The following is a 25,535-nucleotide window of genomic DNA, read 5'->3' as shown; positions in this document are numbered from 1 at the left end:
GATTTGGATGCAAAACAAATTAATCAAGTTTGCCAAGAGACCCTCTGTTGTCAGGAAGGAGAAATTGAATACGCTCACATATTTATCTGGATAATTAATGAAAATAATAATTAATCATCTGAATTTAATCAAAAGCTGTTATGGTGTCTATTAAAAATGGAAAATAAAAATGTTTTCCCATCAAGATTAGGATAATCCTTTATTGGTAAATAGAGAAAATAAAAGTATTAAAAACAGCAGTGCTGACCAAAAATAGATATTACTCTTGGCTTCATAAGAAAAGAAAATTAGAGGGATGAAAAAGTCATGTTTTTGTTTTTTTTTTTTAAATACTGCTTGTTTAGGGATAGAGTAGTTATAGGAGAGATAATTAAGTTGACTAATTTTTAAATTAGTCAAACTCATCAAATAAGGATTTCATTTAACTCAATCTTGTTGTACACGCCCAGGCTTTGAGGGTTGAAATAGGAGAAAGGTAATAGCTCCTCTGATTTTGTTACATTGCTACAATGTGAAAACCTACTATTTTCAGTCTTTTCTTTTTGTCTGTTTTCCAATATTTTCCTGGTTAATATCACTCAGAAAGCAGATGTTACTGGTGGATTGGCCTTTGATAGCTTTCAGGCTTCCTGGGCACTGCCTTCCTCTATTCCCAGAGGAGGGGTTTGCTATTCCTATAGCTCCAATTCTAAAATCCATTACTCTTTAGTCATTATCTGATAAATTGGAACCTACCATTCCCAGGTAGATGTTAAACTTAAATTATACATAAAATGTCCTTCTTGGAATCCTAATTGCTTTATTTGCAAATGGTGAATGAAGCCTGCAGGTAGAATGTGCTGAGAAGAACTTGTGAAGTGAGATAGCCATATCATAAATCTACACAGTTACAGCAATTTAGACCACAGATGTAGCAATTATTGTGACATTTAACTCTAACTATTCATACCAAAGAGGTTAGGAGTAACGTTTGTAATCCCAAACTTGTCTTGAACATTGTAATGCATACATATTAGAATTTAGCAGCCTGTAATATGGTGAATATAAGCCCTCTCCCTGATTAGAAGAAATGGCATTCTGGGAGTGATTGTCCCTTATCTCTGTAAGGTTGCTCTCCAATGGGATTACATGTTCTCTAGAGACAAAGAGAAACTTTCATTTGGTTTCTGAGTAATTTTTTTTAACTTAGCTTTAGTAGGAAGAAAGAAGCACAAAACTTGCATAATCTGTGCTCCTATCTTCTCTGAATGCCTCTCCTCATTGACCAGAGCTGTGCTTCTCAAACTTTAGTGAACGTAAGAGTCACTCAGCTTATAAAAACAGATTCTTGAGCCAAACCCTCAAAGGTTCTGACTCAGTAGGTCTAAATGGGACCTGCCAATTTGAATTTCTAACAAGCTCCCAGATGATGTTGATGATGCTGCAGATTACCCTTTGGGTTTTACTGGTCTACAGTAAAGTACATAATACAGTAGCTCTTCCTTATCTGTGGTTTTGTTTATCACTGTTGCAGTTACCCATGGTCAACTGTAGTTTGAAAATATTAAATGGAAAATTCCAGAAATAATCAATTTATAAGTTTTAAATTGTATGCCATTCTCAGTAGCACGATAAAATCTCACGCCATCTTGTTCCAGACTGCCCGGGATGTGAATCGTCCCTTTGTCTAGTGTGTTCACTCTGCATATGCTACCTACTTATAAATCACTTAGTAGCCTTCTTGGTTATCAGATCAACTGTTGAAGTATATTATAGTGCTTGTTTTAGAGTAACCCTTATTTTACATAATAATGTCACATTCCCATAAATTTTCTTACAGTATATTGTTATAATTGTTCTATTTTATTGTTAGCTACTGTTGCTAACCTCTTATAACTTATAAATTAAACTTTATAAGTATGTATGTATAGGAAAAACATAATATGTATGTATGTGTGTGTATGTGTGTGTATATACATGTATATATAGTTTTCATTACTCCAAAGTTTTAGGCATCCGCTGGAAGTCTTGAAACTTATCCTCTGCAGCTTAAGGGGAGACTGCTATAAATATAAATAAGGTGATAAAATTAACAAGCAAGTGAAAAACAGTCCTCTCCCTCAGCTCCACGGGTGGGAGAAAGTTGAGATGTCTCCTGAACAAGACTACAAATTTTATTTTATGTATATTTCTTCATAAATAAGAGGGATTGTTTCTGGAATCAGTTAATAATGAAAATACAGGCAATCCATTTCAAGTCTCCCTAGCCAACTCATGTTTCAACCAGAATAAGATCTCTTGACAGCAGTCACTTAAAGAAAAATAGAGCCATTAACTAATTGTTGTGAACAAAGAAAGATAATTTTGTCACTATTCAACTCTCATTTTTCCAATCCTCATTGTTCCTTTTCCATGGAGAGCAGGAGAAATAACTTGGGTATCATTTGAACACATTTGATATAAGGCTGTGTACTGTCAGGACACAGATCTTACACACACACACACACACACACACACACACACACACACACACACACACAGGTATATAATCTATGGAGGGGTCAGGGAGGAGGATGATGTCTTAGCTCACATTAACTTATTTTCTCCTCAGTTCCCAGTTGGAGAAGTGGTGAATTCATCACTATTAATACAGTATTTTGACTTTGTTAGAGACAAGTTTAACAATAAGTCAGACTTCTAAATTTGGTTGACACTGCATTTTAAGGCTAAATGTAATCATTGTTAGAAACCCAATTATGTGAGCGTAAAATTTACGTTTCTTTTTTAAAGAGAAAAGAAATTCTACTCTATGTTGAAATATTTGTGTACCCATTGGCACCTGCTTTATTTATTTTTTGGTTCCAAATCACAAGGTTATCACTAATAGTACTTTTTAAAAGCTCCTAATCCATTAGAATTTCTATTATTATTTGCTATCAGATGTTATGTATATACCCTATTAGAAATTATATTATTACTTAACAGTTTCAAAGGTTAAGGCAAGTGTTTTCACTGAATGTTTTTGGACAGAGCAAATATCACACCCAAGTGTACAAACCAGTTGTTCACCTAAAACCATCCAGTGAGTTCAGTGTTGAACGCAAGTGGCACTAGGTATTGACTTCTTTCATCTTAAATGTTCTATTTATTCTTGCCAAGTCACCTCAGATACATTCTAAAAAGTAGAGAAATAAATTAGGACTTGAAGATACCTCGTAGGGGAGAGAGATAACCTGTTGCTTAATAAACATCTAAGAAACTATCCCATCCTCCTATAAAGCATGGATTTTATTACCTACTATAGTCTTCAATTCTACAACAAATCAGCTAAATATCATAGGTAGAATTAAGGAAGAGCCACTTGGGTCTAAAATAAGGAGTGTGTATACTAGATACTACTATATGTGCAGTTATTCCAACCTGTTGCCATGGAGATAATTATTAGCATAATTTGTCTTATCAGATTGCTCATTAGATGACACTTTGAGAAAACTCACAGCTTCTGCCACAACAGAAACTTAAAAAGCAATTTGTTGTAATCTTATATTACCCTACCTTGTCCAATTTAGAAATAGTTGACAACATGCTGATCATTCTCAAATTGAAATAGAAAATTTAAGCAGCACTTTCTGTTTTTTATTTTTCCTTTCATCCCGCATTGTTTTTGTAGTAAAAAGAAATGTATTTTAGAAACCACTTAATTATTTTTAATTAATACAATTTAAATTAATGCAATTAGTAAAAGTTTTTTTTCTTCAATGTTAACCAATACAGTAAACCTCTTTGCTAACCCCTATCATTTCTCGTCTCCACTTATTTTCCTCTCATTTGTATATTCTGCATGTGAATGACCCTTAGATCTTGCCCTGGGCACCCTTTGGTTGCTATCTCTCTCTCTTAAACTATCACCCATGTGAGAAGCACCTACAAACCTGCACCTTTATGCCTAAGATAGACCTTTCCAACTAGGGTATCAAATCAGACACAGTATCACCAGGAGAGCTTTTCTCCCTGATCACCAAATTCCTGTTATCTGAAGTAATTTCTCATTCTTACCAATTCCTTTGCTAGTGAGGGATTCCACCTCCCTCAAGTCTTTCTCGGTGGCCCTTCTTTCTCTTCCCCTGGATACCATCTGTAGTGGGAAAGCAGCAGGGCAGCTCAGAGAGCCTGGGGCATAAAATCAAAGAGAGTTTGGCTTTGGGCCTCAGTGTACTCATGTATAAAATGGAGAGAATAATACTTGCCTAATGGGATTGTTTCAAGGATAAAAGACAAAATACTATAATGAATTAGAATCATTAAATGGCAGTGCAGGTCCTCTTTGTCCACTATCCATATTATTTCCAACAACCACTTTTTCTAATCTCCTCTATGCAGGTTTATCTGATTATGACCCCTATTCATGGCCTTAGTCATGTGACTCACTTGCTTATAAAAAAGTCCATGATTTCTCATTACTTGCCCAATTTAGTGCATAGTGGGATTCTAGTATCCCCAATCTATCTGCTCATTAGCTTTCCAAGGTTATCACCCTCTACTCATTTATATATATGCATATCCCCCCAACACCACCAAGCACATTCAGATCCAGTCTCTGGTCTCTGGATATGGAAGCACATATTCTGTCCTTACTCTGTTGCTTGCACTGTTATTCACCTGGACTCTTGCAGTGTCCTCGCCTCCTCCATCTTCACCTGCTAAAATGGGAGCATCTTGGGAAGCCCAGTCCACTAGAAGCTGTCTCCTCCCTTAAGCATTCTTCTTTCTCCCACATTCATATGAGTGTTCTGCCTTCTTCGAACCCCTATAAACTTACTTTGAACTTCTCTTATTAAATATTGCTCTTAGCTAGAATTCCAACTCACTGCAAATAAGTTATCTATTTTCTGCCTCCCAGATCCCCTACCCTGCACTGTACCTAGTTGAATTCTGATAGGTCATTAGATACCTGTTCTTTTGACTGGTTTTCTTCTATATCATAAATGCTATAACTACACTAGTGATTAAGTTTCAGAAGCAACTATGATAGTAATCCTTACATTTATTATCTCTTTTTACTCTTTCAAAATTCTGTTAGTTTACTTAATTAGAATTTGAATGGGTATTGTTGGCACATGTACTATTTTTATTTGTAGTTACAATTTGTGGAATGATTCGTCCCACTTTAGAAATAAATAATTGAGATGTTAGAAGTAAGAAAAATATGTAAGTTTCTATAGCAGGTTACTCAGTTTCCCCAAATCTCAGCCCAGTTTATTCTTCCAGGCCAGAGCTCCTCCGGGCAGCCACCTTTCAGGCTAGGATTGGTCCCAGGTGTGCCCAAATACAGATCCCTAAGGTCTCAGGGCAGCTGGCAAGATAGGAGGCTGTGGCCAGTAGCCTCCAGCCTGGAGTAGCCTTGCCCATCATCCTAGTGTGCCTCCAAATGTTATCATTGTGTACATGAGCCATGACCTGGAAAAGGCTGTGAAGCACCGTTATCCTCACCAGTGCTTAAGATCATATAAAAAGGCAAGTAAACACAATTCTCTGAAAAAACTTCTATTGTACCCCAATATAAAACTTTGTCTTACTAAAAGTTATAGTTACTTAGAGTTATTCCTCACAATTAAATGTAGATATTATTATTAACTTTATTATTATTAACTTTGTTAACAGGTTGGAACTAGAGTGACTTTGTGTGCTAAGTTGAAATGTAGGTTTTAAAAGCAATAATTCAGAATTTTTTCGGGAGGGGGAGTATATGTATAAAATACTATCTAGATCAAGTACTCGAGCAATCTGTAATGCACATTGTTTGCTAATGATTTTCAAGTTTGTGATTTGCTGACTTCTAGACTTAGAAAGAAATTTTGGCAAAATATGTAAATACCTTGTTTATCATGCAACAAATTCTTAGAGACAGTATAAGATTCTATGAGACTGGACTGAGAGCTATTTGATGGACATAGGTCAACCACCTCCTCGCTGAGTGATCTCTCTCTGCCTTGGTTTCCTGGTGTTTAAAATGAGGATAATAATTGCATCCTCTTCATAAGGTTATTATGAGAATTAGATGAATTAAAATATGTAATGCACTTAGAAGAACGTCTAAGTCATAGTGATACATAAATATTAGTTATAATTGTATGTCCTTTCAACTTGAGACTGATAAAAATTATTTTCTACATGAGGAATGCTGTTATAAAATGCATTTAATAATCACCCTTCTTTATTCCTCAGACCTTAGCAGTGCCATGAATTCTTCACATGAGTAGGTTCCACCCTTGAAATTAGAGCTGTAAGCTGTGTGAGCACTTTTCTGCATCTCTCAGCCCAGAGAATTCCCATAATACAAGAATTAGTGAATGGCCAGCAAGTGAAATTTGAAATGTGGGGTCATGCATAGTGCATTTTTTTTCTACGTGCCAGCTCTACAGTTTAGAATCAATTTCTCTTTAATGCTGAAAGTCTAGCATGAGGGTTGAAAAACAATTTTCCACATCAAATTGATTTAAGCCCTGTATAATTTTTGCTATTTTTAAGAGACAGAAAATCAGTTTGAATAGACAGATTAACAGCTAATCACTAGGTAATTGCTACCTTGTTTTAAGGGAGCATGCTAACTACCTACTTGTGACTTCAAGTACAGTTGTATCTTACAAATGGATTTTTAGATCTTTACACTAGTGATAGCAAACAGTGGAATCTTTCAGCTGATAAACAGTTACTGTTCCATTTTTCTAAGGCATAAAAAATAAGAGTCCTTCATATTGCTGCATAATAATATGCTTTTATTTTGCACAGAGAGTGGCCTGAGCTAATTATGTAGTTTCTAATTTACAAAATACACATAGGTAGCATTAAACAGCAAAAAAATTAACACAGATCTCTATCTCTAGCTTATGTTTCTCTCCTGAGCTTTAGCTTCATACACCAACTGACTTTTTGATGATAACCAAGTCGTGCTCAAATATCGCAAACTCAAAACTATTTTCAGCATCTTCTTTCCCAAGCCATATCCTCCTCGTGTGCTGTTAACTCAGGGTATAGCACACCAGACATTCTTCTTAGGAATCTGAGTTTCATCTTTTATTTCTCTCTCTTCCTCACCTCCTACATCCAGCCATGGAGCTGAGCCATTACACCCACTAAATAGATTTAGAATCCACTCACTTTGCATTATTACTTCCTGTGATTCCACCCCTTTCCCCAATTAGATGGTCACAAGCTTCCCTGCTTTCAGTCTCACTTTTCTTCAATCTATTCTCCAAACTGCAGGTACAGCATTCAAAACATTATAACAAATTTCCCTTGCCCTTAAATTTAAACGCCTAGTTAACGAATCATTTATCACTCTCTCCCTCTTGCAATTTACCCACCTCTACTCATTCCCAACTCTATACTCCAGCCATTCTGAAATGTTCCCAATTCCTTGGATGTCCCATGTTCTACTTGCCCCATGAGTCTTCCCATATGTGATTCGCAAGGAACACTTTTCCATTCCTCATTGGCTAACTACTGCTTATCCTTTACACCTCTGCTGGGACATCCCATCTGGAAATCCTCCACTGACATGCTCTCTCCTCAAGTTCTCCTAAAGCAGCCAGGACTTCTCAGATCATAGTGAGCATCATACTATATTGTAATTTCTCCACTTACTATCTCCTTCATCATCTTAAGAGTTGAGGGATCTAGACTATTCCTGTTCATTCTTTTTATTTGCAGTATTTAACCAGGTGACCGGAACATTATGGGAGCTCAGTAAATATTTGTAAAATAAATGAATTCCATAAGTGGCACTGAGGAGAGCCCAAAACATTTCCCACTACTGGGAACGTCATAAACCTACAATGGAAGAAAATAAACTATTCTGATATCTAGGCTGTTTTGCTTTTGGTATGAGCATAAATAGACTTATTTTCTGAACTAAATTTTTTTTAAGATATAATCTTCAAAGTATGTCAAATCACCTTTGATGAAATATTTAAAGTAGCTGTGGGATTTGACATTATTACTAAAAAGCTGAAAATTCTGGACTAATTTGCAATTCTGAATCTATGATCTCCTGTCATCTTTTTTTTCTCATCATTTGTGTACTGTGTTTCTGTCTATAAGAGCCACAATAAATCCAAGGCTTCATGAACTTACAGTAAAGAAAACAAAGTTTGTTGACCTCTCTAGGTTTAAAAATTTACTGTGATTTTTTTTGGGGGGTGTCTGGTTGAGGTAGACCACAACGGTTGTCACTAGGTAAATGGGAATTAATAACTGAGTGCCGTGATTGGAAAAAGAACTATTGGTTTTGTGAGTTCTGCAAGTTCCATGAGCTATATAGAGTTGTGTGATTGAAAAAGAATATTTAATCAACTTCCTCCTTAACCAATGATAATGTATGCAGATCTCATGGGGGGATTCTGAACAAGGACAAGTTTCCATGGACTCTTACTACGTCGGACACTGCCCTACAAAATCAACTTTTGTCGACATCCAGTACCCTGGAAACCTAGTTTGATTAATTTTTTAGGGATACAGTAGTTGTTAACCTCTGTCTCTTACTGCTCCTAGTGAATATTACTACCTACCCACGACCTATTTAACACACACACACACACACACACACACACACACACACACACACACACACTGTCCTTGGTAATTAATTGAATCAGGCTCATCTCTGTCATTTTAAGTACTGGGGTAATGGAAAAATAAATCTTTTGAAAGTATTTGGTAATTTTTGTTTAAAGGTGTATGTGTGTGTGTGTAGGTATCCACCTATTATGAATGCTAAACTCGTGAGTGCTGTGTGCTCTTAGGAGTGAGACAAAACAGAAAAATCACTATCTTCATGATATCACATTGTAGCAGGAGGAGAAAAAAATAAGTAAGCTAGCAAAATATTTAGAAGTTATAAGGTGACAAGTGTTTTGGAGAACAATAAAGCAGAGGAAAGCGTGGGACTGTTGCAGGGTAGTCAGAAAAATCCCCGAGAAGGTGAAATTTGAATAAAATTGAAGGCAGTGAAGAAACGAGCCATGCAGACACTTGGAGAATGGAAGGAGAGAGATCCTGATCATAAAGAGGAAGTACACAAGCTCTAAGCGGGAGCCTGCTCAGAGTATTGGAGATGCATCAAGGGGTCAGTTTAGCTGAGGGGAGGGCAGTGAGAGTTGAGCTGGTGGAAGCTAAGGTAAGGGGCCAGATTGAAGGGCCTTATAACTGAGGCTAGTTTAATCACTAAACGTTGTACTTATGTGAAAAGAGGACATTTTCTGTTTTTCCCAAGTAGTATACCTTTCAAAGAAATCAAGCACTGACCCATATTTCCCAGTACACAGTTAAGTCACTACTCTGCCCACTTTGATTTTGAAGCTTATCAGTTTCAGTGGCAGGCCTAGTAAACATCTCACCCTGCTGGCCCACTCGTGCCATCTAGTGGTTAATGCTCGCAATTACCAGATTTTCTGACCACACAGTCTACCGTGGGGGAGGGGCACGGGAAAGAGGAGTACTGTCAGAAAACAATAAGTGTTAAAAACTTTCTGAAACCACTTCTGGGAAATAAGCCTGGGGTACAAATTGCTTCTTCATTGACTTATGTCAAGACCGAATCAGAAAAAAAAAAAAAAAACTTAAAAACTATAGCAACAAGTTTTACAAAATTTATTTCCTATTTATCAATGGAACTGAAGAAAATTTGAGTTTGAAAACATTTTTAAAAACCCCCCAAAATACAAAATAAACATGAATTTATAAGTGAAGAATTAATGAGGAAGACACTGAACAACTTAGATGTATGGCTGAAACAAAAATAATTTAGCATAGTACTTACATTAATGACTGTTATGCTTTTTAAAATAGATTAGTTGCTTTATAAATAGATTAGTTCTTTTATATAGAATTCAATTATATAGTTAACTGCATGATATATTTTTTGAGTTTTAATATGTATTTTAATTTTCCTTTTTTTCATATTCTATAGTAGTTTTGGTTGACTTATAGAAAACACAATTATCTATTACAGTATTGTCCAACACAGGAGCTTAAAATTTAAATTCACATTAATTAAAATTCAATGGGATTTAAAATTCAGTTCTCAGCCTTACTAGCCACATTTTAAGAACTCAAGAGCCACATTTGGCTAGTGGCTGCCATACCGGACCATGAAAATAGAATATTTCCATCAAAACAGAAAGTTCTGTTAGACAGTGCTGATCTATTATGTTGTTTCCTCAGTAAAAGTGATTTATTTTACAAACGTGCTTTGAACAACTTACTATATTCTACATACCGTGGCAGTTCATTACAGCAAATTAAAAACAAATAAAACATGATTAGTTTCTCACTGGGAAAAATTTGAGAATTGGAAAGTTTTACACACATAACCAAGTATTTTTAATCCATTGTGAAAAGGTCTATAATACTTATATATTCATTGATTGAGATATTAAGGAAGACAACCCAGAGAATATCCCATTTAAAATGTATTTTAAATAGGAATTTTACAAAAAAAAGGAGAGAAAATGTTATTTTAAGTAAAAGTTACAATTTTTGCAAAGTCAGGGGAGAGTGAATTTGTGTGGAATATTTGGAAGATGGCAATCAATTCTGTGCAGCTGACAGACAGGAAAATAAATGTGAACCATAATTGGAATGCTAAATTAGGGCTGGGTAGAAGGGCCTTTTTCATGACACTGATCACAGTTATCTTTATCCTGTCAGTACCGGAGAACCATGGAAAGGATTTAAGCAGCAAATTATGGGGTTAATCTTCATTTTAGAATTTACTCTGTTGCTGTAGCATGAAAATCTGATTAAAAGGGGAAGATGCTGGAGAATAGTGTCACTTATACCCAGTTCAGCTCAGAAAGCAGGCATCATCCTTATCCCGTTTGTCCCTCATTCCCCACACCACTTAGTCTACCTTCTAAATTTACCTATGTCTCTCTACTTTTCTCCATCTTCAGTCCAATCATCCTATATAAAGACAACATCATTTCAGGGCTTGCCCTATCTACTGCTCCCCCATCTCTTCTACCCACAGAAGGCAATCTGATCCTAAAAATCAAATCTTGTCAATCATTGTCTGGAACCCGTCAGCGGCTGCCTATGAGGCCCTCAGTGTGCTAATCTTGGCCTGTTTGTCCAGCTCATTACTCCATATTCCTTATTCTTTTTCCTCCAGCTCCACTGACCTGCGTGCTCCAACCTCTTATTTGCTTCCAGGACTTTGCACATATTACCCCACTACCTGGAGTACTTACTGCACCTCACATAGCCAGTCTCCATTAAGTGTCCCTTCCTCCAGGAAGCCTTTGGTTCTTCAGCTTTTATAGGGAAACAGTATCCTATCCTGATTGCAGTGATTATCATAACTGTACTCAAATAAGTTATGTTTAATTATTTGACTTCTGCCTCCCCCCGTTGACTGAAAGCACCATGAGGCAGAGAGTACTTCTCTCAGGCACCACTGGTTCTCCTTAGAACATAACCTAGCATATGTTAGGTAAATGCTGAATGAACCAATGAGATTGTTCCCCTAATTCAAATGAGACAGGATGGATGCCTGGATAAGCATGGTGGTGGAATCCTGATAAGTTAAGAGGAAGAGAAGGATGAGTAGAAGATGAATCTGATGTTTTTAGCTATGGTACAAGATTAGAGGTTTAACAGCATTAGGAAATACAAAGAGAAGAAACAAGAAATATTGTGGAGAAAAATGGTTAGAGTTAAAGAGTACATAGATCGACTTTGAGATTTCTTTGGAACAGCTAGTAAAAATGCCTCTTAACAGTTGGATATGCCTAAGAAAGCCTAAGAAAGACACCTGAACCAGAGAAACTCATGCATGTTACCACTTGCTAACTGGAGGTATAGGCCATATCTCAAGACTTGACTGCAACACAGAAAATAAGAATTGAGGATCAGAAGCCAAACTGGTCACATTCTTATTGTAGCTACAACATTTAGTAACTTTTTCTCTTTCCCACTATTTCCCCTTTATTGGCATTAATCTGAACATCCCCTAGCTCCACAGAGTGACTTCTCCCACCACTGTCTCATCTCTAGGTTTTGCTTTTTCTTCCTGATACTGTCTCCTTCCTCTCAGGAGACACTTCCCTGGGCCTCCATGGCCACCTGGCAGGAGGGTAGCTAGGCTAGGGGTATCTGCTGTTCATGGAGTGGGGTACAGACACAGAATGCCAAGTGGTTCCCTGCTTGCTAACCTCCACAGGTAATGTGGGAGTAGGTGGTTGCTGGTACTTGGTTGGTAATGGCTGTGGCATCCCTTAATTTATTTCTCTGCTGTTCTGTTCTTATGATATTTAAGAAGGGAGTCCTGTACAGAGGCCATCTCTAACCTCACTTGGGTTTTACCTTTTACTGTGATGGGTTTTATTTTTTTTATTTTATGATTTTATATTTTTTGATTTATGATGATTTCTATTTATCACTGCCTATCCCAGGCCAGTCTCAGTGGCAGATCCAGCTCTTGGAGCCCATGAAGGGGCAAATCCAGCTCTTGGGTCTCCTGTGACAGTCCAGGGCTGAAGGGGCCAAAAGGGCATGGTCATTATTATTTATTAAAGGTATTTATATAACCATACATTAATTCATTTATTCATTCAATTTTGATAAACTTCTGTGTGCCAGACATTCCATTAGGTGCAAGATGCAGATATAAGCAGACAAGATCCCAGGCAAATAGTGAAAACAAACGTGAACATATAAATGGCAGAGCTGTGCGAAAAGCACACCAGTAGGTGCATCTAGAGAAGGGAATGATGTCTTTTTTCATCTGGGAGAGAAGTGTCAGGTTTAACACAATACAGATAGAGCTTGTTATTTCACGAATTCTTTGGCTTTCCATTAAAATACTTCTGGTATACATCTGTTATTCTTGAAATTCTCTTTAAGTTTCTTGCCTCAGTAATTAAATTAAGCTTTTGAAAATAATAAGGCTAGAAGATCAAATCAGTTTATTTTTATAGGTTGTAGTATGATTGGCATCATTGCTCTTGTATGAAAAAAATGAAAAGTTATATATTTTTTCCTTTTCTATTTATTTCCTCATAATGCTTACAGTTTATAATTTTAAATTATTGGAAATTATTTTATTGTATAACATCACAAAACATGAATATCGGAAAGATTTTTTTATTTTTATGCTTAAACGTAATCTTCAATTTATAGACAAATCCAAACGACTTTTTTAAAAAGCCTATACAGTAAGCACTTTCAAAAGAAAGCACATTTCTTTGAAGATTTTGTAGATAATGAAATGAAACCCGGTGTGTTTTTGTTTATGAAGATGTCTCGAAAATTTCAGTGAACATAGTTTAAAGAAAATGAAAGAGCTCTGCAGTTAGAGAGATGCATTTGAGGACTGTTTATTGCCAATATTTAAAAAAGTAAACACTGCTGGCATTCAGGTCCCTCTGTTTTAAATTGCAGCACCTTATGAAATATGCCCAGAGGATTATCTGATGTCGATGGTGTGGAAAAGGACTCCAGCAGGCGACTTTGCGTTCAATCAGTGCCCACTGAATGCCACAGGTAAAATAGGATTGCTCACCCAAATCCAAATGATGATCACCATTCAAGAATAGCATGCTATGTTTGCTTATTAAGTCCCGCTTTTGTCTTATATCCATAAATAAATCTGTCCAATATGCATTTAATGCAACAGTTTTAGTGAGGTTCTTCATAAATGGAGCCAATGAAGAGACCTAGAGAATGCTGATGTAACTGTTTCTCAGTATGACTGATACACATTATAAAAATTATAAAAATAACAATTTCATATGCATGTTTTTTTTTAAAGCAGGAAAATGTACAAACCCAATGTTTTAGTCTGCCTCCCAGTTATGTGATGCCTTCCAGCATCCCTGTTATAAAGCTTCTCTCTGTTCTTTGTGACGCGCAGGCACCACTAGCAGACGCTGCTCTCTCAGTCTTCATGGAGTGGCCTTCTGGGAACAGCCGAGCTTTGCAAGATGCATATCAAATGAGTACAGACACTTGCAGCATTCAGTAGGTGCAAAGCCAGCTTTAGTACTTGCTCTGTTTATTTTTGCTAATGATCACTGTGTGAGAATTTAACCTTCTGTGGTACAATCAAATTAGTAAAAAAAAAAAAAATCTCTGAAAAAATGCCTGAGGAAAAAGGGATGTGATAGAAAGCTAATTTTTATAAGTCACTGTTAAACTGTTTGGTTCCTAGGGTTTCGGGTTTTATGGATCCTGCTATTTAAGTGAAAGAATTCTTTGTCTAATGAGGAAAAGCCCTGAGGAAAATCTGTTATTTAATTTTATCTATAAGAGTAAACTGTTTATCACAATTGGCACAAAATTGTGTTAAATAGTAACATATATAAGACTTATTTCAAAATACCATACATTTTTGAATTAAATTCTTTAACATTTAGTAGTTGGGAAGTGATAAAGCTGTGTCACTTAGCTATCAAATTTCTCACTGCATTTTGACATTAAGACATGAACAAAATGACAGTGTTATTGCACAAGAGAAAATTAATTACACAAGATTACGTGGGCCAAATTTTCCAAAAATAGCTCCTTTTTTCCCCACACATTATTGAATTATTCAGAGAATATAATGTATGAATATTTTGAGCATATTAAATTTGCTTGGTATTTTACAAGTGCAGTTCGTTCTCATTATCAAAGACTGTTGTCATTTTGTCCTGACAGTGAAGAGGAACTCCATACATGAATAAACATTGTGGATTTTAGAACAAAATAGCACGAGCCAACTGGAAAGTTGAACATTGGCAAGAATGATGTTAAGAGCCTTTAAGTTTTGTTATGCTTTTGTTTTCTTTTTACTGTTGCACACAAATGCGCATAACTTTTTTTTAAAAAGCCTAAGGAACGCTTTTGCTTGTGGATGGAGAAGTATCTTGTACAATAATAACCCTTATCAATGAAATAAATGTAATTATCAGAAAAACAAAAAAAGACATTTTTAAAAATCTGAAAACCAAATGCTGTCTAATTTCTTTACTTACTAAATCAATGACTGAAATGACAATTATTTGAGTACATAGAGCCTTATTTCTATTATTGTGTACATATATATTCATTTATTTATTTACATACATTTTTGTATATATGATAATAAATACTGATCTATACATCAATATATGCTGATTACACACAAATACATTTAATAATATATAGATTTATATGCACATCGATAATCAATGATATTTGGCTTCACTGAGTCTTATATCTGTCAGAATTAAAATAATAGAAATAAGGCTGTATGTAGCCACATAATCATCAATTCTATTACTAAGTTGGTGCGTAAACACATCAGACAGCATTTTGTTGTCAGATTTGTTAAAATACACTTGTCTGGGGGTGATAAACACACATATATACATATTATGACAGAATATAATAAATAGCTTCATTTTATAATATAAAATGTAAGAATATGAAATATAAAGGTTCTTTTATTAATAACTGTCAATACTCAGACCAGTATATTTCAGAATTAAGTATAATTAAAGACTTTCTTATGAGTTTAATTTTTAACGAATTTTATTTTTCTCTAATTTTTGACATTAGACTTTGTTTACTTAATCTTAATAATATTCATAGTCAGTTCTTTATTCATTGTAATAAATGGGAATGATCGCATGGATTAAGTAAATCATAAGTCAATCCTTACAAATTTGCTAAGAATAAATAATACCACTTTTTTGCAGAAAGTTTTTACTTTCTAAATTCAGTGATTTGTACAGTAATATTTAAATGAGTTTGTATTCTGTAAGTGCAGGTCATCTTATAATGGAAAAAAAATAGAAGCATCCTGTAAAATGTCTCAGATTGAATCCCATAGAAATTAGTCAATAATTTTAAAGCTAATGTGTATATGCTTTTATTGACTTGCATACACAAATCAAGTGCATGATACTGTAGAATGAAAAGCAGCCTCAGTGTATTCAGCTCCTATGAAGTACCAAACACTTGACTGGACACTTTCATTAATTAATTCCAATCCTCACAAGAACCTGCAAGGTGGATAGCTCTGCCTCAGTTTGCACAGAAAGAAAATGATCTATAGGGGAGAACAGTCCAGTTGGTGAATCTTTCATCCTACATATAGTTTTCCAAAGCCTAACCTCTTTTCCGGAGGCCATACTACCTCCTGAGCTTTTGATTTGAAATCATCTGCATTAGATTTTCTGATTGTGTGTCCTTTGGAAACATTATATGATCTTACTCAAGTCTTGGTTTATTCTTTGCAAAATAAAATTGGTACCATCATCTTAACTTCTCTTGAGGTTTTGAGGAAGAGTAGAGGAGATACTATATGTGAAATGTTTGCAAACTGTAAGAGAGCTATTTAACTATGAGGTATTCATATCAATGTGTACAGAAAATGTATTGAGTTAAAAAATATCTCAATAAGAGTAAAATTTTAAAACTTGACATTAACTCGAAGTGTACATGTGGAAAATACAGATAGATATAGATGGATGGATAGATAGGTAGGTAGGTGGGTGGGTGGATGGATGGATGGATGGATGGTTAGAATTGATGTCACATGTATTTTTGCACATTAATTATGTTTAAATACACATATGGAAATATGGACACACTTATAAATGCACACATATACACATCTAGTATTTGCCCAGGAATCATGATCATGTTCATGTTCAGGGAAATGTAGGATCAATTTATGCCTTAAAGAATACTTGCCTAATAATATCAGCATCATCATGTATATTCTAGAAAAGTCAATTGGAGATGGAAATGAAATCAATGTCCCCACGTAGTCTAACTCCTGTCATTTTCCATGATTTGTCTGAGTAGCAAGGCTAGATATTGCTTGTAATATAGAACCCTTCTGACTCCCACTAATTCTCTTTTTATTTTAAAAATTTTTTCCCCACTAATTCTTAAATTACTCTGAAGACTCTGTATCTTCTCTCTAGTAGAGATCATCATTTCACAATTTAATCGTTCTATTTTTCTTGGAGGATTTCTTTTCTTGCCTCTCTCTATTCACAAAGCTCATTAAGTGTTAGTGGTCACTTGCTACAGAGATTTATTTAAGATAGGTTGATCTGTGTTTTCCAACTCTTTCACATATAGATAATAATATATGTACATACATACCTAGATTACAATATTTTGTATACCTATTTTGTAAATATATAGCAATGGACTAAGTTTGAAATAATGTTTTGTCATCAACAAACATTAGTTGAGTATGTGCTATGAACTCTCATAATTATAAACCAATTGAGGTAAACAGAATTGAGTTGTTAATAAGTTTAATATATCAAATTACCAATCTGTTGAGTTGACATTTAATTTGAATTCTTTGAGGACAGAAACCATATTTTTTAATCTTTACTTCTCTAGTGTCTAACACAATACTAAGCATATACTAGATACTCTGTAGATGCTTGCATAAAAATTACTCGGCCACTTTTCTTATCAGTAGGAGGATAATGACAACTGAGAAGGTGGTGATATGCCAGACTTAACATTCATGAATTTTAACAACATGAATTTGAAAAGTATTATTCATCATGTGAAATTTTCCTAGCCCCAAAATCTTAGAAATGTGGAGTGTTTGGTAACATTATTTTATGAAATCATTTGGCAATTGCAGAAAAATATCAATAAGTTAATAATCATAGAGTTTGTTAGGAAACTTTATAAGATGAAAAATTTAACACTTATGATAAAACTTTTGTTCATAAAAAAGACAAGCCACAAACAAATGCACACAATTTTTTAAAAAATTGAGGATAGAATAATAAAGTATTAAATGTAATGGGATTATTGGAAATTTAATATTTTCTACATGTTAATGTTTCATTTGATATTGAAATATTAATGTTTATTTTCTGAAATTTTCTGAATTTTGTACCAAACAAAGTAGAAATAATTTCAGAATCTGCTGAAAAACCAGGCACAGGAGTCAGACAAATTGAGAATACTATCTCTTGTTACTTATAAAGCTTTGGAGAAAATGACTGAATGTTGTGGCCAAGTGGGCTATTCTTGCCCAGAATTAAGCAAACAGACCAATTTTGTCTCTGGTATATCTGGACAATCATAGTAGCTGCTTCTCCTTCTCTTCCTTCTTCTCTTTTACACACATACAAATATATACTTAACACACACGCATGTGCACATGCATGCACAGAGTGGCGGACTATATAGAATTGGCAGAATGTATGCCCTTTGCAGGTAGACAGCTCTCTAAAGCAAAAGGAGTTGATCAAGCATGCTAATGCTTTCTCCTAAATTTATCAGGTGGATAAGTTACTCTTTCTTCCCTGGAGAGGAATGAGTAATGAGAGACTGAGAGAGATCAAAAATATTACTCTAATGAAGAGCTGGATATAAATGTTTCTTTTTAAGTTGTTGTTCCTTAAAACCTCTATTTCTGTTTTCAAACCTTTATTTAACAAACATTTTAAAGATAGAAGTTGGAGTAATAATCTATGTAGTCATTGGAAGGTTGGGTCTGAGAAGGGATGTCAAAAAGCTTAAATCCTGGTTTAAGGTCTTTGTTTCTCCTGTTTTCCTCACTTTTATGGATGGTTTGTTAGGAAAGGCAGATAAAGATAATAATAGATAGCTGGGTGTGAGAGAGCGAGGGGGAAGAGGAAGGGATAGACAGAGAAAGATGGAGAGAGAAATAGATAGAGAATAGGTTTGCTTAATTTTTCCCATAGTCCTCACCTTTCAGGTGAATTTCTCTCCATTGCAATAAAACTCCTCTAGTAGCACACATTTTTGGCCACCACCTCATTGCACAAATGCCCAGCACATTGCCTAGAAGAGGGTAATACATTTTATTCCTGCAGCTTATTTAAAAGGAAGGAAGAAAACAGTAGCCACCATACTTTTCATTAATAACAAATACTTACTGAGCCAAAAAGTATGCAAGTCATTGTTTTTTTAAAGAGCAATTAAGAAACAAAGAACCCAGTGCTATGGTCCAGCACCAGGAGAACTAGCAGATGATTTTAATTATCAAATGTTCATCAATTAGGTTGAGGTGAGTGAGCCAGAGTAACAGTAGTTACTTGTTATGATTTTTTTTTTTTTTGTAGTACAGCATGGCTGGATACACCAAATGATGGGGAAAGCTGGAGAAGAAACTAGATAGATCAGTAGTTTCTTAATCCTGGCTGAACATTATAATTACATTAGAGTTCTTAAAAAATACCAATAGTGACTTCACTCCAGGTCAATTTAATGGAGTTGTTACTAGCCAGTTGTTACCATAGTACACATTCAATAAATCTGAGCTATTATTATTACTAATTACTATATTGTTTGGCAACCATATTTATGTGTTTCAAATTACATTGCCCTCATAAAATTATGTGAATATTCTTGTTTTAAGTAGTAAAGACAAAGCACCTGGTTGCCTTTTTATTCTTGTTGCCAAATTTCAAAAGTTCGATGGATTTCTCACTACCACAGCTCAACTAATCATTGCAAAACCCAGCAATGCTGAGAAAAAGTTAAAGAACATTACTTTCTTCAAAATATACAGAATCCTCTCAATTTTATTCAGGATCACAAGTTATAGTTTTGGGATTTGTGTTCAACTTCACAGTTCCAAAGTCTTTAACATGTGATCCTAAAAAAAATTATGAGTTCATTGACTGTTCAGCAAATGATACTAGCTCACATTTATTAAATGCTATCTACCCTGAAAAAAACAAATGGGAAAAAAATTTGGAAGGAAGTTATTAATTAAATTTTGATATTCTGAGCAATTCATATATGTCAAAGTTCACATCGATGTCAAGGGCAGGACAGCAAATATTTTACACTTTACACACCATATGATCTTTGTCATAACTATTCAACTCTGCTGTTGCAGCAAAAGAGCAACTGTAGACAAAAGTGACCATGACTGTGTTCCAGTAAAACTTTATACAAAAACAGGCAGTGGGCTGGATTTGGCCCAAGGGTTGTAGGTCACAAACTCTTAGTCTAGAATATATATTCTTTAAGGACTTTTTAAAAGATTTTAACTCTTTTTAAATTCTCCGTCAAAAAATGAACAAAATCTATTTTGTCCCAATTTTCTTTTTATTTAATATTTTCCCATAGTCATTTTAAATTCCTAATCAGCTAAATCTAAAATCTGTATAATCTGTGAACTAGCTTCTTTTGTTTTGTTTTGTCAGTCACATCATCTGGCATACCTAGTAATTTTTGATTGACTGTCAGACATTGTGTAAAAAAAAAAAAAAAAATCCAGGTCTTCAGATAATGTCTACCAAAAAGCATTTCCCCTTTTCTCAGTTATCAAAATATAGTGAGAAGCTGATACTTCAGTGCAGTCAAAGATTGGTCTGGATCAAGGCTGTTTTGCAAATTTAGTAAGACTACATTTGCTTAATCCCCTTCCTCCATTGTGTTTCTTATGGGTTTGGGATGGAGAACCCATCCCATCAACCCTGAGAAACTGTAGAAGACTCAGCTCTGCCCTTCAAAGGGTCCCAGCTTTGTGCTCCAGCTTTCTACCCAAGCAACTTCAAATATATCAGATGTCTTGAGGAGACTGGCTGGTTCCTTAAAGCTGGACTCTTTCCTTTCTAGGCACTTATTTCCAAATGTGTACTTATAAGGATGGATAAAATTGCATTCTTCATTTTAGAAGTTTTCATCCTAACTCCTCAGCTTCCTATACAGTTCAAAAACTCAACAAATGTATCATGGAGAAAAATCTCAGCAAGATTTTTAGGGACTCAAATTTCTAATATATATTTCTCCAACCCCAGGCAACAAAAAAACATTAGTTTCTCTTAGTTTTATTTCTGCCCTAGAGGGCCAGGGCCACACCTGCTTCTCACTTCTTGTGCAGATTTAGCGAATATTCCCAAGGGCACACAAATAGAAAAAGAAATTGGCTGAATTGTTGGCTTACTTCAGAAAGGATCTCCTCTTTCTGGAAATTTAGTTTATCTCATTCATAGCTCTCAGGTGCTCTAAAGAGTATGATTATTGTAATTCATATGGAATTTTCTAATTGTGTTGGCTAAAGCATTGACCTTATATAAATTACTACACTCTTTTAAACCAATAAATTTCAACTGTATTATAAAAAATAAAAAATCTCATTAGGCACATATGATAATGTTTCCTGGGAAATTTTAAAGGAGATTATTGTATAGATGTATAATGAAATACTTCTAACAGTTATATTTACTTTTCCTCCTTTTTAAAAATAACTCATCACATATTACCGATTATATTTACAAAAGCCAAAGAAATGTTTAACCTTCTCTCAGACTATGGATTTAGTGTGACTAAAGAGAAGAAATTTTAGAGTTTGTTTTAGCCATTAAAATTCACTGACTTGAAACTTATTAATAGGAATATGTAATAAAATATACTTGAACAGTGAATTATATTTAGGCTAATGCCAAAGGAAATAATAATATAAGGGAAAGTGTACTATATTGTTTAATCATTCATCCATCCATTCATCTACCTATTAATTTATTCTACAAATATTCAGTGAACTTTAACTGTGCAACACAAGTGCTAGGATCTGAGGATGCAACTTGAATGTGACACATAAAACAAATACAAAAGAGACAGGACAAGAGATAAAATAATTACAAATTGTGATATGGTGAAGGAAATTAACAAAGTGCCAACATAGAGAATAATGTTTGGAAACTGGTTTCGATAAAAAAGACAGTGAAGTCTCTTTGAAGAAATGATATTTAAAACTGTGACCCAAAGAATGAGATGGATCTAGACATGCAAAAAGTAGAATGAGTTTGTCAAGGAATGAGAGTACATTCCATTTGGAGAGAATAGCATATGGAAAAACCTTGAGGTCTTTAAGGAAGTGAAAGGTGATCCTGTGGCCAGAGGTAGTGAGCAAAAGAGATTGTCATGCGATGAGATTGGAGAACTAGGTGGGGAAAAAATTATTCTGTTCCTTGAAGGCCTTTGCCAGGAGTTTGGGTTTTATTCTCAGTGCAAAGAGAAGCCACTGACAGTAAAGGATTGATTGATTTAATCTAATTAAAGAGGGTCTATGACTATTCTGTGGAGAATAGGCTATAGGATGTCAGGACTGGAACCTGTGAAGCCTGCTGCCGTAATCCAGGTGAGAGATGATGGTATCCTTTATTAAGTTTGAATGAGCACATTTGGCTGATGGTGATGTCATTTTCTGAATGGCAAGACAATGAAGAATAGCTTTGAGGAAGGTAGGTCAGGGAGTGCCAAAGGTTATATTGTACTAAGGTTTGAAATAAAGAACTTAAGAATACAGATAGTTTAGTTGTGATTTTTCTCCAGTGAAATTGAGCTACTTGGATGCAAGCGCAAAAAAAGGTTGGTAGAGCGAAAATGTTTTCTGAAGTCCAGAAGTGTCAGCAGCACCTAGGAACTTGTTAGAAACATAGAAATTCAGATCCTGTTTCAGATCTACCTAGTCAGAATCTGCATTTTGAAAAGGTCCCTTTGCAATTCTTATGCACATTAAAGTTTAAGAAGCACTGTGACAGATTTTATTTAGGGTTGAAGTTTTGGTGGATGAGCACAAATAAGTAAAATGTAAAAAAAAAAAAAAAAAAAAATTAAAGAAGTAAAAAATGTTTTAAAGTAAACTTTTGGATGAATGCAAAGAAGTTAAGTGAACACTAGCCCATTCCATCACAAGATATACCATTATTAGATGATATCTCATTTTTCTCTCCTGGTCACAGGGGAGGATGGTGTTTGTTCACCCCTTGAAGTTAGGTGTCCACATGTGACTAGTTCAGGCCTATTGTTGTGTATGGAAGTGATCTTTGTTGCATCAGGCCTGAGAATGCCATTGTCATTGCAAAATCTTTCACCCTCCATCATTTTAAACCCTGAATGGCTATGACAAACAGAGCCTCCCTGGTGATCTGGGCTGAGCATGTAGTATGAGTGAGAAATAAATTTTTGTTGTTTTTAGGCACTAAGATTTTGAAGTTGTTTGTTATCACAACATAACCTATCCCATTCTGACTGATGTAATGTCCCTAGAACTAGAACACTTGAGTAATGAAAATAGAATTGAAAAAGCCTTAGAGAAATATTGGGTTCTTTAATGCTCCGTCTCCCATTGAGAAGGTTCCTGAAAGTTTGGGTTCTAGTCTGTGACCGCTGTATTGCTTTGAGCTCGTGAAGGATACTCTAGTTCTATCCCTGGCTCAGAATATTAATAAGAACTTCTAAATTTGTTTGATGTTAAGGAAAAAAATCTATCCACCTATGTTCTTTGCTCACGAATTGTACTTTTGACTAATTCTAGCCCAAAACTCCAGAATTAAAGCTATTTCTCTCTTTTTTTTTTTCTGGGCGAGTAAACTTACTGGGCTTTCATTTTTATCTTTGGAAATTTCTAGGCTTTTCAGGGAAATAAGCACAGTATACCTGATTCAGTTTTCTTCATGACTCAGTTTATTGTCATATTAGTATCTTGCAATCCTCAAAATCATGGCATCTTATCTCTCACTTCAGGAATTCCTGAGGCAAGAAACTGGGATACTCAATGTCCTATGGCCAAATGCTGTTCATCCTGGGCTTTGTGCAATATGCATATAATTTTTGCAGGGGAATTGTGGACTAAATCTGCCCTATCATGTTGTCTCTAGATTAGAATTGGCTTTCTCATTTGAACTCCTAGCCCTAGGCTAGCTTTAAGATGAATGCAAATGCTGTATATCAAATATAAGGAAAATTAAAAACTATTTATGTATTAGGACAAAGGGTATGCTTCCTTTTCCATACAGAATGATATCTTTCTTTCCTAGAGACACCAGATAGATCTGTAAATAATGTAATATTATCACCTAGTGAGTGACCTTGGTCTTAGAAAATAATAGAGTTATGAACTGAAACGAAATATGTATATTTAGATTATTGCTTTATGAAAAGAAGTTTCTTGTATAATTATCTTTTAATTGAAGCCACTTAGAGCTGTGAGAACCTTTAATATACCTTACAGATGGACTGTAGGAGTTGATGCTGAAAATAATATATAAATATATGATGTTTAAAGTGTGTCATTTGCACAGAGCAACTACGATAAATCTTTTTTTAGGATTAACACAATAGAGGCAAGCTGTAACTGGCTGTAGGAGGCAGAAAGGGAAAAGAATAAGGTTATTTCAGAAATACACCATGACCCTCACCACATCTCTCTATATAAAGAGCAAAGAGCTTAATCCAGAACTATAAAAAGCAACTATTTTTAGACTTCAGTTTTTTTCTTTCACTGTTGATCTTGTCAACAGTATTAAATGTGAATGACACAGAAACTTTTAAGACTTGTCCTTTGGAGCAAAAATGCTCACTGAGTGCTGCAATGTGAGCAAACATAATCACTGATAATTATAATTTTAAAGGAAATATTTAAGTTATTAAATATTTCTGAACTATTTCAGTGACTAAATTAGAATTATAAAATAAAGCCCAAGGGAACTAGAATCCTTGATGTACTCTTGGGAGTTTTTTCTATCCACTTAAATAAAACTACCTACAAAATGTCTTACAGATATTAATAAATGGCTTTAGGAACATTTACTTATTCCATTCCAAAATAATGACCACTACTCAAATAATTGGTAGTACCTCAACAGCCTGGCAATTTGCTTCAAGTCCCTTTCTTCTCATATTCTTTCTTCATAAGAGAAAGATTTAACGTCTCATTAAAACAAACGTGGTTGAGAATTATTTTTAAGTATTTAAATATCTTAATATTTCCTGATAAAAGCACTATGTAAAACCTGAGTTAAGCAGGTAGTGGTTAAGAATATAAACTCTGCAAATCAATTTGCCTGAGCTCAAATCTTGGTACAATTTAGGAGCTATACAATTCTAGAGAATTCAGTTCCATACTAAGTCTCTACTCCTTCATCTATAAAATGTGGGTAATTATGACCCCAACAATGGTTGTTTTAAAACTCAAATTAGGTTACTCATGGAAAACACTTAGTTTCTTGCTTACCATAGAATAGGCACTCAATAAATGCTACATCATTGTTTTAATTATTTTTAAAAGGTAGCAATTATATAACTATAACTGTAGATGTTTAAAATTTATGAAATCATCTGCCTATATTCATTAGATTTCTTTTAAAAGACAATTCTGGAAATGTAAAAGTTCTCCAATTACTACATATTTCTTTGTTTTGAATAATCATGGACTGCTATGTTTTTACCTTGTCAATTTTGAAAGATGACAGTTACAGGAGGAAAAAGAAAGTCTTTTTGTAGTTTCAGTTTAATTTAGCAAGCACTTGAGCAAATACCTTTGTGTATCAGACAGTGTGCTAGAAATTACAGGGAAAACAAAGATGAATAAGAAACTACAGGCCTTTGGAAGTTTATAGTCTAGTAGAATGGAGAAGAACACAAACACTATAATAATATAAGATAGAGCAAGATTTATTTCTATGAGGTTTGAAATAGTGGTCATATCATGCTAACATTTATCTGAAAAGAATTTAGGAAGGATAAATAACTTTAAAAAAGGATTTAGAGAGAACATTTAAAGT

General features: G+C 34.7%; 1 protein-coding gene across 2 annotated transcripts in view; it reads left to right on the top strand.

Moving 5' to 3' along the window:
* The window catches only part of ADGRB3 (adhesion G protein-coupled receptor B3), a 693,186-nt gene that overhangs the window by 300,605 nt on the left and 367,046 nt on the right, over positions 1 to 25,535 (top strand). For both annotated transcript variants that reach the window (XM_011361182.1, XM_011361183.1), the window contains 2 exons: positions 13,420 to 13,521; positions 13,892 to 13,998. In XM_011361182.1, coding sequence (XP_011359484.1) covers positions 13,420 to 13,521; positions 13,892 to 13,998 — 209 coding nt within the window. The remainder of the gene's footprint in view (positions 1 to 13,419; positions 13,522 to 13,891; positions 13,999 to 25,535) is intronic.

This window comes from Pteropus vampyrus, unplaced genomic scaffold, assembly GCF_000151845.1.
Source record: "Pteropus vampyrus isolate Shadow unplaced genomic scaffold, Pvam_2.0 Scaffold64, whole genome shotgun sequence".
NCBI classification, from domain to species: Eukaryota; Metazoa; Chordata; class Mammalia; order Chiroptera; family Pteropodidae; genus Pteropus; species Pteropus vampyrus.
Note: the sequence above shows the minus strand (reverse complement) of the source record. Positions and strands in the feature narration are given on the sequence as shown.